The 16,920-nt window shown below is 44.4% G+C and overlaps 1 protein-coding gene across 1 annotated transcript in view; it reads right to left on the minus strand.

Moving 5' to 3' along the window:
* Positions 1-16,920, minus strand: part of LOC111950126 (probable helicase with zinc finger domain) — a 67,786-nt gene that overhangs the window by 23,482 nt on the left and 27,384 nt on the right. The window contains 5 exon segments of the mRNA XM_070435301.1: positions 8,431-8,659; positions 9,681-9,864; positions 11,153-11,300; positions 11,843-11,988; positions 16,472-16,590. Of these exon segments, the coding sequence (XP_070291402.1) occupies positions 8,431-8,659; positions 9,681-9,864; positions 11,153-11,300; positions 11,843-11,988; positions 16,472-16,590 (826 nt within the window).

The following is a 16,920-nucleotide window of genomic DNA, read 5'->3' on the forward strand; positions in this document are numbered from 1 at the left end:
AACAAGAGCCCCAGGACGCAGTGGAAGCAAAATAAGCCCCATAACTTAACACATCCAACCACTACTTTTTACAGTAGGGATGAGCTTATTTTTCTCACATGTATTGGTATTTTCTACAAAGTTTATATTTCCGTCTGGCCATAGCACCACCCTGGAGTTTGCCTCTAAAAGGGAATGCACTTGGATTGGAAGAGGTGCTATGGTCATATGACACAAAAATAGAGGTCTTTGGCCATGCACACCAGCAGTCGAAAGAAAAATGCATAGGCAGAAAATACCTGATTCCTACTGTAAAAAATGGTACGTGGAGTCTTTTGATGTACGGGATATTTTACTTCCACAACTCATCCTGGGCCCTTGTTAAGGTCCAACGGCAATCATGACCAAAGTCTCAGAACAGTTAGCAAAAAAGCTGGTAGTCTCTGCCAGGAGGCTTGAAAACTTGCCACAAGTAGATATTCCAGCAAACAATACCCACACATCTCATTCACTACAATCCACCTGAGAAATTAACAGAATCTTCGTACCTATTATCTCACTCTACATGCACCTGAACACCTCATTGAACCAAGCCTGTGATTTGAATTGAAGAGGTCAGTCCATATGCACAGCAGAAGAATATCACAGGAATCTGGAAAGAGTGTGTATGGAGGAATGGTCTAAAGACTGGGTCACTGGGTTTGCCTCGAACCCCAATTGAAACGGCGTTGTATCAGTCGCAACCAATATTCGGCATCGCGAAAAATAATAGCCAAAGTACAATCTTGGAAAATATTTTTAATTGATCTATTGGTATTAAAATGGCAGAATGAATATACCAAGTCAAAGGTTTGGACAACCTACTCATTCCAAAGGGTTTTTCATAATTTTTACACTGTAGAATAATAGTGAAGAGATCAAAAACTAACATGAAATACTTACACATGTAAATCATGTAGTAACCCAAAAAGGTTTAAAAAAAATCTAAATATATTTTAGATTTCTCAAAGTAGCCCCTGGTTGCCTTGGATGACGAGCTTTTTGTCACATCTTGTTCTCTCAACCAGCTTTTCACCTGGAATCGCTTTGTAGCAAACAATCTTAAGATAAGAGTTTCATCATGACTGATTTCGACTCAATCCAGCTGCTGAAGCCACTTGTGGTGGCCCTTTGTATTTAATTTCTTTCACTTCTAGCGGTCTCTAACTCATTTCCACACAACCCCAACTCAAATTGTGGTTTGAGGTCAGGTGATGTGCAACGGCCAGGTTGTCTGCTGCAGCATTCCATCATTCTCCTTCTGGTCAAATCCCTTTACACAGCCTGGAGCCGTGTGTTGGTGTCATTGTCCTGTTGAAAAAACAAATGATAGTCCCCTAAGCGCAAACTAGATGGGCTTGGCATAATCGCTGCATAATGGCAGTGGTAGCCCATGCTGTTTAAGTCGTGCCTTGAATTCAAAATTAAATCACTGACGTGCAAACAGCAAAGCATCCCCCCCACACCATCACAGGCCTCTTCCTCCATGCTTCCGTGATGGGAACCAACACATGCAGAGATCCGTTCACCACTCTTCGTCTTACAAAGACACGGCGGGTTGGAACCAAAATCTAAATTTTGGGCCTCAAGCTAGCCCAAACTAGTCTCTGTTATTATTGGTGTCAATTAGTAGTGTTTATGTACAGCACTGAAGGCCTGATTCACACGTCCCCTGTCTGAACAGTCGATGTGGAGATGTGTCTGTACTACTTGTACTCTGTGAACGCATTTACTTGGCTGGCAATTCTGAGGCTGTAACTCTAATGAACCTTATCTCCTGCAGCAGAGGTAACTCTGGGTCTTCTTTTCCTTTTGATCTAGCAACCTTTTTGGTTACATGCCCAATGCCTCTAACCACTAGGCTACTGCCGCACCGCAAATGGTGACTACTTGAAGAATCTCAAAATATAAAATATAATTTTAGATTTGTTTTAACACTATTTGGTTACTACATGATTCTATATGTGTTATTTCATAGTTTGATGTCTTCCACTAATTACTAACAATGTAGAAATAGTACAATAAAGAAAATCCTGGAATGAGTAGTTTTGTCCAAACTTTTTTGACTGGACTGTATATGACAAGGGAAGAACATTCCCACCTCTTCTATTGTCAATAATAAAATGTTGCCATATTCTTGATGAAGAATGTAATAAACTCACTGGTTTTGAGACCACAAAATCAACCAAAAATAACCCGCTAATAGCTCTATATTAAAAAAATACTGTGATTCAAGAAAAGTAACAGTCAGAGATTAAATTATTAAAAACATTTAAATTCAATTAAATTTCTACACAACTTTTATACGCTGGTTTAAGACTTATGTTCCAGATTTGGAGTCTTTCAGACTAAGTATTTCTTTCCTCAGACACCAGCGAACCACTCAAAAACTCCCGCGATTTGGGTCGCCAACCAACCAGATAAATATTCACTGGTTTAAGACTTTTCCAATGTTGTCTCCAGTCTCAGAAAAACATTTTAGGAAAAGGGCCTCAGTGTTGTTTAATCCTCGCAAGCCGGGAGGGTGCCGGAGTATGAAAAACAGGGGATCCAATCATTTACCACACATCTTCTTTTTGTATTATTATATTCCTTGTTAAATTTCAAAATGTCTTTCTCTGAGCAACTTGTATTTAGTTAATAAAAATAATAATACAATTAAACAATTAATGTAGCAATCATAGGCTCAGCATTTGTATTATTTATTTTATAACAGTCATTTTGCTCATTTTTAATCAAAGGGATCCAAAGTTCGGACCCCACTGTATGGAGTAGGATGCCATTTGGGACAGGCCAGGACCCAGGCGTCAAAGTGTCTTAAAAGCAGTGGTGAGCTGTCCCTATGTAATCACAGACCAGTAAACCTGTTCACCAAGGGCTCAATCCTCTTCCAGCTTTGTCAAACCGATTGTGTTGGTTCTGTCTGACAGTATATTTTATAGCTTTTAACTGGGTTCATACTGCTGCAGCAACTGAGAGTATAAACCAGGTGAATATTCCATCTGAGATTTAAGAATGGCTTTGAGTTATATCCGGGTCATGGGTTGGTTTGTTTTGAATGAGTCAGAAGCTAAATCCATGAACTGATTTCCCCACTTGAAAGTGATGCATGGTATATCTCTTCTTAGTCCCCTCCCTCCTTCTTTCTACCACTCAACACTTCTATACAATCCCTTTAAAGTAAGAGTAACTAAGAGGAAGCATACCCGTAATCAAGTAACATAGTAATTACGTAACATAGTAATAGTATCATAGTAATCCAGTAATAGTAACATAGTATAGTAACAGCCAAGTTCATAAATTGGATCATTTCCTTGTCATTATACAGCACTTAGTATCAGCTAGCTCATAAATCATTTAGTCATTTTTATACTTAAAACCAGAATCGCAGTGTATAGAGGCACCTATCAATGTGCCCACAGTTTTTTATATTCCCATCACTGGCTGAAAGAAAGAAATCAGTCATGAAGTAGTTAGTGGCCAATACACATATCCAACTGTTTTTCTAGAAAGTCATTTAGATTAGTTAAGGTAATATTTTTTTCCCGACTTTAACGATCTCTGAAATGTATTGTCCATTTACTTTTGAATTAAAGTTGGAAATGTCCTGTCGTATTAACTCATAAAGGAGCAAAGTAAGCGCGCTCCCCTATAATTTCTGGACTATTATTCTCTGCATTTTTTTATATATATTCCTTCAGATTTACACTGAATGATTTTCATCTTCAGATGTATCCAGTCAGACCAGGAAGGACAAAAATCTCTAATCTCAGTTTGTGAGATGTATATTGATGTAATATTAGTCAAAAAGGCACCTTGCACATTAGACTATCTTTGTTGCAGGTGCATGGAACAATGATAAAGATGAGAAGAAAAGAAACATGCACACTGCTTTTGCTAGTATCAAGAGCAGTGATACCAGCAGAGTAGTGTTCGGGTTTCTTCTTTTTTCTCAAACATTTCAATTCTTTAGTCTTTTCTGCTTTTAGTATAGGAATACAGCAAGTACGCCGCAGTAAGTCCAAAAGAGAAGAGACCTCACTTTCAATAGGCCTCAAGTAATGTTAAAACAATGTGATGTCGCAGGGTATATGTATTATCATTTTAATTTACAATTGTTAACACAAATACTTTAACCCACACATTGGGGTTTCCAGCACCATACTCCTAGCTAACCAAGCCATATAGAGTATAGCTATAACCACATTTTAACAGACTACTACAGAATGCAAGTTAAAGCACTGCTTACTTGGCCCTTCGGTCTGAGCTGGTAACGTTTAAAAGTAGTGTTGTGGATCCTTGGCCGCTCGTTAACTGTTTAGGGACCATCTCATCTCATTGGCAACTGATTTAAGTCCCAAATGGCACGCCTATTCCATATAGTGGACTACACACTAACACAAATGGTGCCATATGCGTGCGCCAAGTAAGGGGTTCTTGGTCTCCCCCACACATCATCTTTTGCCTATCGTTCCTCATGTTGACCTCCATGCTTCCACTCCGTGTTTGCTGCTGTCCTTTGGGTGGGTGGACCTTTCTTGATACCCTCGGGAAACTGTTGAGTGTGAAAACCCAGCAGCGTTGCAGTTCTTGAACAAAACCTAGTGCAAACAGCCCTCAATCACATACCTCCCCTTCACTATCTAGTACTCTCCACACCGACCCATAGCCCAAGTGCCCAGCTGTCCTCTGCCACCCCTCCAGGCTTCACACTAACTTTTGCGGGAGACTGCTGCGGTTGCTGCTGCTGGGCTGCTTGATGGCCGTGTGTTCCCTGGGGGTGGGTGGTTGTGATGGTGATGATGGGGTGCTGGGCCGGTGGCCGCAGGGGCGGGGATGAATCTCGGGCGCCAGCGGGTTGAGCACGTAGGTCTTCTTGAGCTCAAGGGCCTCCAGCTGGGCCTTGATCTGCTCATAGGTGATGCCGTGCAGGCTGGCGTTCTCGTGGCAGATGGAGATGAACTTCTCCCGAACTTTCTGTGAGAGGGGGGGGGGGGGGGGGGGCGGGGGGTGGGGGGGTGATGAGACTGGCATGGACATACATGCACTTTATCTTGACTCTCGAACGAGCGGTTGCACACTCGTTCACATGCCAACTTAACAGGCATTACTATTTCAAGAAATACATAGTGCACACACACACACACACACACACACCTTCAGATTGAAGTCACGTCGATCACATCATAACGCTCTTTTTGTTTACAAAGCCCTGCTCTACAGACTTCCGACTTAAAATGACAAGTTTGGGTTAAAATGACAAGTTATCAAACCCATTCACAGGGTTGGTTAACTCCGGACTCTTTTAGGTAAATCAACCTGAAATTTCCTTGCACCTTACATGTGGAACGATCTACAATACGCTTTAAAATTTGAGGAATTGGTGCCTCTAGGGCATTTCAGACTGTTGTTAAGGGACATTTTTTTCTGAATAATGTCTGTTTTTTATGATTCTGTTTAGCTTTTCGTGTATTGTTGTGTATAATAACGTGTATTTTAATGTGTGCATGAACGTGTAGCTGAATGTGTATTGGGGTGCTATATAGGGCTCATCTGGAAAAGACTACGTCAAAATAAAGTTGAAATAAAACAAAAAGTCGAATCTTCATGTGAAAGGCTCCTACATTTACATTTAAGTCATTTAGCAGACGCTCTTATCCAGAGCGACTTACAAATTGGAAAGTTCATACATATTCATCCTGGTCCCCCCGTGGGAATTGAACCCACAACCCTGGCGTTGCAAGCGCCATGCTCTACCAACTGAGCCACACGGGACCTACTTTCTCCTACTTTCAGAATTAAATTATTAACCCACCCACTATGGTAGATATTACGCCAAATCATGTAGTGTAGCATAAATGAATAAATCATGGTCCATTTAAAAAAGGCCTATTGTAGGCAGCAACACCAAAGCAAATTGAGTAAAAAAAAATGTCTTTAGTGGGGTTGGCATGTTCATAACAGCTCAGTTCTGACGAGTAGACCGTGTGTGTGTGTGTGTGTGTGTGTGTGTCTATGATTTGCATGTTTGTGTGTTTATGAGTGTGTACGGAAACAACACAGCTTGCATAATGTCCGGGTGAACAAACATTTCCGGAAATTACTCAGATTTGCATATTAACTGCAGAACCTGCGACCGAGGGGAAAATAAGCTGTCAGCCCATTAAGGAACAGAGACCGGTCCCTAATTCACAACTGTCCCCTTTGTGAAATTACATCATCAAAATGAGATGGGTTCCTATTCACAACTGTCCTTTACATCACCGGTATGCGACAGCTACAGGTGCTTTCAAATGACACCGCATACTCATCGCAAACCCAACGAGAAATATTCAAAGAAGGGGTCAGAGTTTGTGACTTGAAAATGACCGCATCTAGAGTAGARGTCTCTATGAAAAAGCATCACTATGACGCAAGCTTGCGAGACTCAGTCTACTCCCCAACAGGGTCAGTTCCATTTCAACTCCATTTACGGAGTAAATTGAAAAATCCTTCTAGGATATTAATGGAATTGAATTTACATTTCTACGAATCTCTAGCTTCACTCTGAAAGCTAATGCAAGGCTTTTGTGCTGGTATCAAATTGAGGGCACCGCACAAGTATGGCTGGTGTGGTACAGTGCTTGTCGCTATTTTTTGTCAATCAGGCGTTAATCAGCCGCCCCCCCCGCCCAGACGAGACCACCGCTATCCCATCCCCTCCGYTTACTCACGTTTAAGGCATCGCTTCCATGACCCAGATCAAGCCCACACGGGAAGCATGGACGGAGACTACTTCACAATCTGTTCATTCTGAGTTAAGTCCAAATAGATGGCGAATTCTATCAATTGTACACAKACCGTAAAACAAATCGGAAGTGGTAAGTTCACTGCCAACTTGTTTGTTTATTCAATGTGCATTTATCAAGAGCGCGACTGTGTTCCACACGTCACTCATGAAAGACAACGTGGATCACGTGAGCAATAATAGAAGCGTCTAAAAAGATAGAGATGATAACATGCCTGGTGACATTTCACTGTGGAGGGGTATATGTGTATATAGAACTGCTATGGCCGCTCTCTGTAGTCGGACTGCTTAACCTTTGTGGCTACCCACTGGTTTATCTGACAGGCACAGCAGAGTGGTGTGTGTGTGTGTGTCCAGTGCCGTGTTCTTACAAACATGGGGGGGGGGGGGGGGGTCTGTGACATATCGAAAATGAGTCAACACCTCAATCATCTCTCCCTCTCGCTTTCATGCTCCTCTTACCCACCCTCCATGTGTGTGTCATGTGCGTGCTTGAGTGTAAATGTGTATCAGCGAGTGTGTATGCACGTCACGCATGTACTGTGCAGCCTACTCTATGGGGCCCATGACCAGCCCACTGGTCTGTTCTTTTTAAAAGGTGACAGTCTGACAGTCTCCTCCCCTCTCCGGGCATTAAGACAGTCCATCTAAACAGAGCTTCTTCCTCGTTAGCGCCAGATATAACTGGTTTGCCGACGCTCAACAGTTGCCATGGCGACGGGAGAGAGGGACTGCAGCTGAGGGAGGGTTGTGTGTGTGTTTGCAATGGGGAATGGGCTAGCAGAATCTGTGCCKCAGCCCTGAAGATGTTTTGAATATGGGGGAAATATTTGGACGTAATCAACACAGAACTAGGCAAAGTGTCGATTTTGGCTTAATTCCATTCAGGCCAGAGATGAGAACTCCTTAGGTCACAAATAGCTGCACCAAATTCAATACCTCCCCCTCATATTTCAGTTCCATTGGAGAAAAACTAAATTCCTAAAATATGGTTTCAGAGTAGCACCCCCTCGACAACATGACAGCATTATCAAAACAAACACACCCCATGAAACACAGCACATTGCTGATGTCAACGGCTCTGGCAGGGCCTGGCGTTATGTCGTCATCCTAAGCGGACACTCCGCGGGCGTGCATRGGAGAGGGCTTGGGGAGGGTGTGTGAATGAGTGTGTGGGGCAGAGGTAGAGCGAGCCTGCCTGGCAGGGACACACAACCCCACTGAGCTACTTCTTCCTGCACAGCTGGCACACTGACTGTGCCCCTTCCCCACTCACACACACAGCAACGCGTAACYTATTTACTGTGAGCCTTCAGAACATGTAATGGAACATGAAAACAGTAAGATTTCAAACCCAGTCAAGAGCAATACTTCGACGACTAGGACGTTATCAGGGAAAACTCCAGGCCCTGTTTGAATGCTATAAAAACACACCCATCCTTCCTTCATCCCTTGGAYTAATTCACTGATCTAACCCAAATTGATAAGTGTAAGCAACAGTTCTACCGTATCGCTGTCGCCAATCCAGCCATGTCAGATCAGGGATTTCTTCAAGGATTCATTTAAGTATTCAAAAAAAGGGCCCTCACCCATGACAACAACACTTCCTGATCTGTTTTTCGTACCTGCAGCGGCCCACCGAACAGAGCGCTATGGGGTCTCCCACCACGGCCACCAGGGACTGGGCGCGAGTGATAGCCGTGTTGAGCAGCTTGTAGTTGGACAGGAAGCCYTAGTCCAGGTCCTCCGTCGAGTCCTCCACCAGCTGCTCCTTCCGCTTGATGGCCGTCTGTTTGTGCTTGCAGGTGTGCCGTGTGCGCACAGTGCTCAGGAAGAGCACCCGGAACTGCTTACCTGGAGAGAGTGGGAGGGGCATACAGGGCCAGTTTAGACCTTACATTTTCAGCCATTGAGCACTGAGGAGCAAGTGTGTAGTATGTCAAACGTTAATAGTAATGAATTGCATTCACACAATGCTTTTTCATTAGGTCACTAAGCGCTACTGGTCATATTCAGCGTGCTTTCGTGGATATTCATCTCATAGAAACATAATTACTAATTCATTACATTATAATCATTATATGATCCAAGTACCTCGACCAGGCGCTGACATCATTCATGACCCAAAATACGATCCAATTACGGCAGAAATTATTCATGATAAAGCTTAAGCGTTTGCAAAAAAAATAAAAATACACTATTCACACCCTCTCAAACACCAGGTAGTGTGTGTGTGTGTGTGTGTGTGTGTGTGTGTGTGTGTGTACTGTACACCAACACCACATTGAGAAACAGAGACAGCTGTGTGTTGTGAGATCCGTCCTGATCGCTGCATCTTCTCCTTAATGAGAGAGTTAATGAGCTGGAAGCAGCAGCGTATGGCTGGGAGTGTGTGTGTGTGTGTGTGTGTGAAAGAGAGAGAGAGTGTGTGTTGCCAATGGGAGCATTAGCCTCGTCCTGGAGACGAGAGGAGCTGCTAGCTGGGAGATGAGAGACAGACTACGTTGGGAGAGAGGATGTGAAGTGCTGCTGCCAACTGAGAGACTGGCAATCTCTGAGATGTCGGGTAGAAACGGGAAGGGTCACACTTCAAATCGCTGGCTCTCTTAGAATGCCAAATAAATAAATAAAAAATGGGAGAATGGGAAAGTTCCACAATGAAAGTCCTTCAGTGTATGAGTAATATGGGATTTGATCTTTGATCTTTACAATTCCATTGTGATTGCGGTATTGACATTTTTATTCTATTTGATAGCAAATATGTGCCAAATGGCCGTCTGTGCCATGGGTTACAGTGGAATGTAGTGTCATAAGGTAAATGAAATAAACACAGGTCTAATTGTAAGGAAATGGATCAATAAGGTATTCTTCTCACCTTGGACGTTGAGCACCCGCTCCACGCTGACCTCGTGCATCCTCTTCTTTCGGAGCTCGGCGCGGATGCGGAATACCTGGTCGGCGTAGGGCGATACCACGCCGATGCTGCCCTCGTCCAGCTTGCCCCACGCCACCGGCCACTTCTTACGCATCTCCTCCACCCGCTCCACGATCTCAAACACCTCGGGTGACACAGGAGGGAGAGACTGGTTACAAGTGCCTGTGGTTCTCATAGATCATGTCCAAAAACCGGCATCTCTTCCGGGGTGAAGATTCCCCTAGGTACAGAGCTAGGATCAGCTTCCCCTCTCCCAATACTAGCCTTAACCATAAAATGGGGGAAACGCTAAACTGACCCAAGATCAGCGTCTAGGGGCAACTTCACCCTACTCCCCACTGACTTTTTCATGGTTCTTCGAGCTGGATAGAAACAATTGTCCTGGAAGGCAGGGCGCCCTGCCTAGCTCTGTTGCCTCCCGCCAAAAACCTTTATCATCTTCTATTGGTGTCAATTGAATCTTTACTAGCTCAACACAGGAGACAGTCAATTTTAATCAAGTTGTTGGCATTATTATTTACGAGTCATCAAAGTACTTAACCAGGGCCTAAAACCCTCAAAGAGAAAGCAGAACTAAAGAGAGGGTGGAGAGGGGGTCTTTTCAGCCGAGAGGAGAAGAAAAAAAACGATGAGAATCCAGACGTCACATCAGCAGACAAACAGGACACACACATAATCAAGGCAACCTAAACCTATGACATTATGCTAATGTCCCGAGCCGTTTGACACAGGTGCAGTATCATCAAAGGGAGGCAGGGTAATTCCTATGACAGGTTGGCGCAGCGCTGTGATAAGACTAGATCCAATTTAATTGGGCAGCTTCTGTCAGCTGGGTTCAGGGGTCAACTTAGCAAGGCGGCAGGGAAGCCTAGTGGTTAGAGCATTGGACTAGTAACCGAAAGGTTGCAAGTTCGAATCCCCAAGCTGACAAGGTACAAATCTGTCGTTCTGCCCCTGAACAAGGCAGTTAACCCACTGTTCCTAGGCCGTCATTGAAAAGAAGAATTTGTTCTTAACTGACTTGCCTAGTTAAATAAAGGTAAAATTACATTTTAAAAAAGTCACCCCTCAGATTTAACAGAGGCACCTCTGAATTTCACTCAGTCGCTGGAGTGCCTGGTTTTGAATGCTGGGCTTCACGAGGAATTAGCATTTCATTTGCAGGTATTTCCCAAATACATGTCTGGTTGTGAAGCGCAGTAAACAATATGAGGCACAAGTAATACATCACAGTAATGTTGATCCTATGGGGTGAGTTTTGTTTGCGTGTGCATTTCAACTCAATCCCATTGAATGATTAACCATTTCAATTCACCATGAATGCGCTAATTCAATCAACGTTCAATTAACCAATTCATTCTACCACTGCAGTCCTAAGTCAGTGGTGTACAAGGGAACAAAACGGTGTATACCTCTGCGTTGTTGTAGTAGGCCGTGCTGTTCTTCTCCTGGACGTCCTCGCCGCGCGCCGTGAAGAAGGTCAGCGGGTAGAAGTCCTTGTGGGACGGCTGCTTCCCGCTGGCCATCAGCTTCCCGTCGTAGAACAGTTCTGACGTGTAACTGAAGGCCGGTAGGGAGGGTGGGAGACTTAACGTCAGTGGGTCAACCCAAATGTCACAGTTGCGACAGGTGTCAGTTGAGAAAGGCATGGTTGAACGGGCGTGCATTGTATATGGCAACTAATGTTGCCATCTGTTTGGTTAGTTTTCCATTCCACACGGTCCTTCTTTCATAAACCACKACCTAAAACTTTCAGCATCCCCATCTGAGAATTAACACCGTGGTCATGGGACTCCGAGTGCACACTGGGCTTTTATTTCTGTCAACAGCCAAGAGGGACTGTCAACTCTGTCTCCTGCCTGCATAAAATCTCCCATTCGTAAACGATGTTGCTGGAGTCGGGGCCAAATGTTATTTATCCAACAAATCGATATTCGGAGTCAAAGTCTCGATATAAGATCGTACAAAATATTCTAACTATCAATTTCCCACCATCACTATTGCTGAGTGTTTATTCATGATGCGCTGACTGTACCGCCCTCCCCTCCCTCCGCTCTCCTCCTCCCACCCCCTCCTGGTGGTGTGATAAAGTTCACACCTACCTGATGATAGCTTCGTGGGAGCGGTAGTTTTCACAGAGCAGGATGCGGCAGGGGAACTCGGCTGGGTAGTGCTCGTACAGCCGGTCCAACAGCGACACATGCAGGTTCCGCTCTCGAGAAAACTCGCTGTACACAAACGGACTGAGCTGGAGGGAGGGAACGGGGAAAAGAGAGGGATGGAGGTAGAGAAGTGAGGGCAACCCAAAATCATTGAGTAAAATGAATCTCAAGTAACATACCCAATTTATTTGTATTTTGTTTTCAATGCAACAGGGATGTGCAGGTGGTGATATAGCCAGACTGGAGTTGTGTCTTTTCAATGCAACAGGGATGTGCAGGTGGTGATATAGCCAGACTGGAGTTGTGTCTTTTCAATGCAACAGGGATGTGCAGGTGGTGATACAGCCTGACTGGAGTTGTCTTTCCTGCATTTGTAGTCAATAAAACTGCAACTGTACATGTTTAGTGGCAATATTTGTTTTGATCCAAATTCATTCTACATCTACTTGTGGTTTCAGACACTGTACATAGTCTTGTGGAACAGACATCTTGCTGCACTCAAAAAGGCTCAATCAATTTCTTCCCGACAGCTCATGTCACGTAGTCTGTGCAGACAATGCAATGCTCCAAATCAATAAGTTCCRGTCCAGCCGAATCCAAAATGTTTTGACCTGTGGCTCCAAAATCAAAGTGGCCGGTATCCCACCATCGGTAGCTACATTCCTGCTGAGATGTTTAGCCATTAGTGTGATTTGTCAAGTTGAGTTTGATTAGCCGTATGTACACATGGTATACACTAGAGGTCGACCGATTAGGATTTCTCAACGCCGATACCGATTATTGGAGGACCAAAAAAAGCAGACAACGATTCAAATCGGCCGATTTATTTATATGTATGTATGTATGTATGTATGTATGTATGTATGTATGTATGTATGTATATATATATATATATATAATAACGACAATACTGAATGAACACTTATTTTAACTTAATATAATACATCAATAAACAGCCTGCTGCTGCCTACCACCGCTCAGTCAGACTGCTCTATCAAATCATATAATAACACAGAAATTACGAGCCTTTGGTCATTAATATGATCAACTCCGGAAACTATKATTTCGAAAACAAAACGTTTATTCTTTCAGTGAAATACGGAACCGTTCCGTATTTTATCGAACGGGTGGCAACCCTAAGTCTAAATATTGCTGTTACATTGCACAACCTTCAATGTTAAGTCATAATTATGCACAATTCTGGCAAATTAATTACGGTCTTTGTTAGGAAGAAATGGTCTTCACACAGTTCGCAACGAGCCAGGCGGCCCAAACTGCTGCTTATACCCTGACTCCGCTTACACTGAACGCAAAAGAAGTGACAACTTCAGGCACCGCATTGATTATATGCAARGCAGGACAAGCTAGTTAAACTAGTAATATCAACCATGTGTAGTTAACTAGTGATTATGTTAAGATTGATTGTTTCTATAAGATAAGTTTAATGCTAGCAAGCAACTTAACATGGCTCCTTGCTGCGTGCACTCGCGTAACAGGTGGTCAGCCTGCCACGCAGTCTCGTCATGGATTGCAAAATAAATCGGCCATAATCGGCATCCAAAAATGCCGATTGTTATGAAAACTTGAAATCGGCCATTCCGATTAATCGGTCAACCTCTAGTATACACTGTCCAACTAAATACTAACTTGCAGGTTCCTTCGACAATGCAACAATAATAAATAGTTAAAGCTCCGAAAACATGCTCAGCAGCATCTTTGAAAACTGTTACAGACRACAAAGGGAKACCCAGACGCGAGCTGCCCAGTGACGCTAGCCTACCAGACAAGCTAAATGCCTTTTATGCTCGCTTCGAGGCAAGCAACACTGACTGTGTGATAACGCTCTCGGTAGCCGATAAGAGCAAGACCTTTAGACAGGTCAACATTCACAAAGCCGCAGGGCCAGACGGATTACCAGGACATGTACTCAAAGCATGAGCGGACCAACTGGCAAGTGTCTTCACCAAATTTTCAACCTCTCCCTGACCGAGTCTGTAATACCAACATGTTTCAAGCAGACCACCATAGTCCCTGTGCCCAAGGAGGCGAAGGTAACCTGCCTAAATGATGACCGCCCTGTCACGTTGGTAGCCATGAAGTGCCTTGAAAGGCTGGTCATGGCTCACACAACAGCCTCCTCCGGACACCCTAGACCCACTCCAATTCGCATACCGCCCCAACACATCTACAAGATGACGCAATCTCAATCGCACTCCAAACTGCCCTTTCCCACCTAGACAAAATAACACCTATGTGAGAATACTGTTCATTGACTACAGCTCAGCGTTCAACACCACAATGCCCACAAAGCTCATCACTAAGCTAAGGACCCTGGGACTAAACACCTCCCTCTGCAACTGGATCATGGACTTCCTGACCGGCCGCCCCAGGTCGGTAAGGGTAGGCAACAACATGTCTGCCACGCTGATCTTCAACACTGGGGCCCCTCAGGGGTGTGTACTTAGTCCCTTCCTGTACTCCTTGTTCACCCACGACTGAGTGGCCAAACATGACTCCAACARCATCATTAAGTTTGCTGACGACACAACAGTGGTAGGCTTGARCACCGACAACGATGAGACAGCCTATAGGGAGGTCAGAGACCTGGCAGTGTGGTGCCAGCACAACAACCTCTCCCTCAATGTGAGCAAGACATAGGAGCTGATTGTGTACTACAGGAAAATGTAGGCCGAACAGGCCCCCATTAACATTGACGGGGCTGTAGTGGAGCGGGATGAGAGTTAAGTTCCTTGGCGTCCACATCACCAACAAACTATCCTGGTCCAAACAGACCWAGACAGTCGTGAAGAGGGCARGACAAAACCTTTTCCCTCAGGAGACTMAAAAGATTTGGCATGGGTCCCCAGATCCTCAAAAAGTCCTACAGCMGCACCATCGAGAGCATCCTGACCGGTTGCATCACCGCCTGGTATGGCAACTGCTCGGCATCTGACCGTAAGGCGCTACAGTGGGTAGTGCGAACGGCCCAGTACATCACTGGGGCCAAGCTTCCTGCCATCCAGGACCTATAGAATAGGCGGTGTCAGAGGAAAGCCCATAAAATCAGAGACTCCAGTCACTCAAGTTATAGACTGTGTTCTCTGCTACCACACGGCAAGCAGTACCGGAGCGCCAAGTCTAGGACCAAAAGGCTCCTCAACAGTTTCTACCCCCAAGTCATAAGACTGCTGAACAATTAATCAAATGGCCACCGGACTATTTACATTGACCCCCCCTCCATTTATTTTGTACACTGCTGCTACTCACTGTTTATTATCTATGCACAGTCACTTCACCCCTACCTACATGTACAAATTACCTCAACTAACCTGTACCCCCGCACACTGACTCTGTACCGGTACCCCCTGTATATAGKCTCYTTATTGTATTGTGTTACTTTTTATTATTTTTTACTTCAGTTTATTGGTAAATATTTTCTTAACTCTTCTTGAATGGCACTGTTGGTTAAGGGCTTGTAAGTAAGCATTTCACGGTAAGGTCTACACTTGTTGTATTCGGCGCATGTGACAACATTTGATTTGATTAAGATGCGCTTAAGACACACAAAACCCCCCAACAGCAATTATCTCTAATCTGACACTGGCTGAACTAGATTGTTTTGTGTTTGTGGTAATTTAGCTCAAGGTTGGACCTCCCAGTCTCAGGGGAAATGTTCAGCCAGGCTTTTAAAGAGGCCCACKCAGTGAATAGAAGACCTGAAGTCAATAGGAGCCGTGAACCTTCATTCACTATTCTCAGCCTACTTCATTCAGCCGAGACAAAAAAAACATCCAATAATGAACAGTGATAACAGATAGAAGAGAGGAGGAGGAGGGGCAAAGAAATCCTCCTCGGCAACAGACACGCAGCGCACAGACAATGTGSAACAGATTTAGATGTAGAGGGAGAGATAGAGGGGGAGAGAGAGAGGCAGAGAGTGAGACCGAGAGAGCAAGAGAAAAATAAAATGGCAGGAGGATAGACAGGAGAAGGGAATTGAGCATGTTTCGAGGCATTGTTCCTTCTGAGAGAGGGCGCAAGATWGAGTAGAAAAATAATAACAACCTTTATCGTAACGTTAAACTCCCGCCGGGTTTATTTATCTACTGCCTACTCTTAGTCCTGTCGCACTCAATAAACACAGTGTCCAGAACACAKAAAYAAACYGAAATAAGAGGCTACTTTGGAGTGTTCCACAAAGCTTGACTGACAGGGGGAGTTTAGTTTACCTCGTCTGACTGGACTGTGAATGGTAAACATGCTCTCTCGGCCAAGTTCTTTCTTTCCTACGTRTGTTTCACTCGCGGCCAATGTGAAGTTAGCCACYGGCTAACGACGGAGTCCAAAACACACGGAAATGTAAAGGACTTGGGCGATACACTGATTTTTATTTGCTGGCTCGGCAAAGGCCTGCAGAACTCGAAGGTCATTTGCATGAGAGAATACAAGTAAGGCCGCAAGTTTTCCCACTCTGTGACCTGACCCTAAAAGAAAGGAGTTACAGTGAGAGTTTGTTTCAAAAGGTCAGTTTGTTCTAACCAATGACGTCATCCTAAACCGCAGTTTTACCTGCATGTGGTCTCCAGCCAGCACGATGCGGGTGCTTTTGCTGGCCAGCGCGAAAGGCATGATGGTCTCACACTCCATGGCCTGGGCCGCCTCGTCCAATAGGATGTGAGAGAAGAGCCCTGCGGACARAGAAGAACACAAACCATTTCAGTCAGAGCACCGTTAGATGACCCATTAATTACCACGAGGTGAGGATTCATTTGGCACCTTGAAACAAACATAGCACAGGTCATTGCAGGCTAGCAAGTTCAAGACTTTAGCAATGTCTTGGTCTGTGGCGGTGCTCATGGTGAATGCCATCGGTAATACCCAATGACACATGTAACATCACAACCTCATTGGATAATGATTGATTTCGATATCGTGTGGTATAGATCTGCCATGTATAGTTTTGCAGTTTGGTCCTTTTAGATCGGGGTCCAACGTTCCCAATGCGTTGGTCTTAGTCG

The sequence above is a fragment of the Salvelinus sp. IW2-2015 genome, linkage group LG1, assembly GCF_002910315.2.
Source record: "Salvelinus sp. IW2-2015 linkage group LG1, ASM291031v2, whole genome shotgun sequence".
NCBI classification, from domain to species: Eukaryota; Metazoa; Chordata; class Actinopteri; order Salmoniformes; family Salmonidae; genus Salvelinus; species Salvelinus sp. IW2-2015.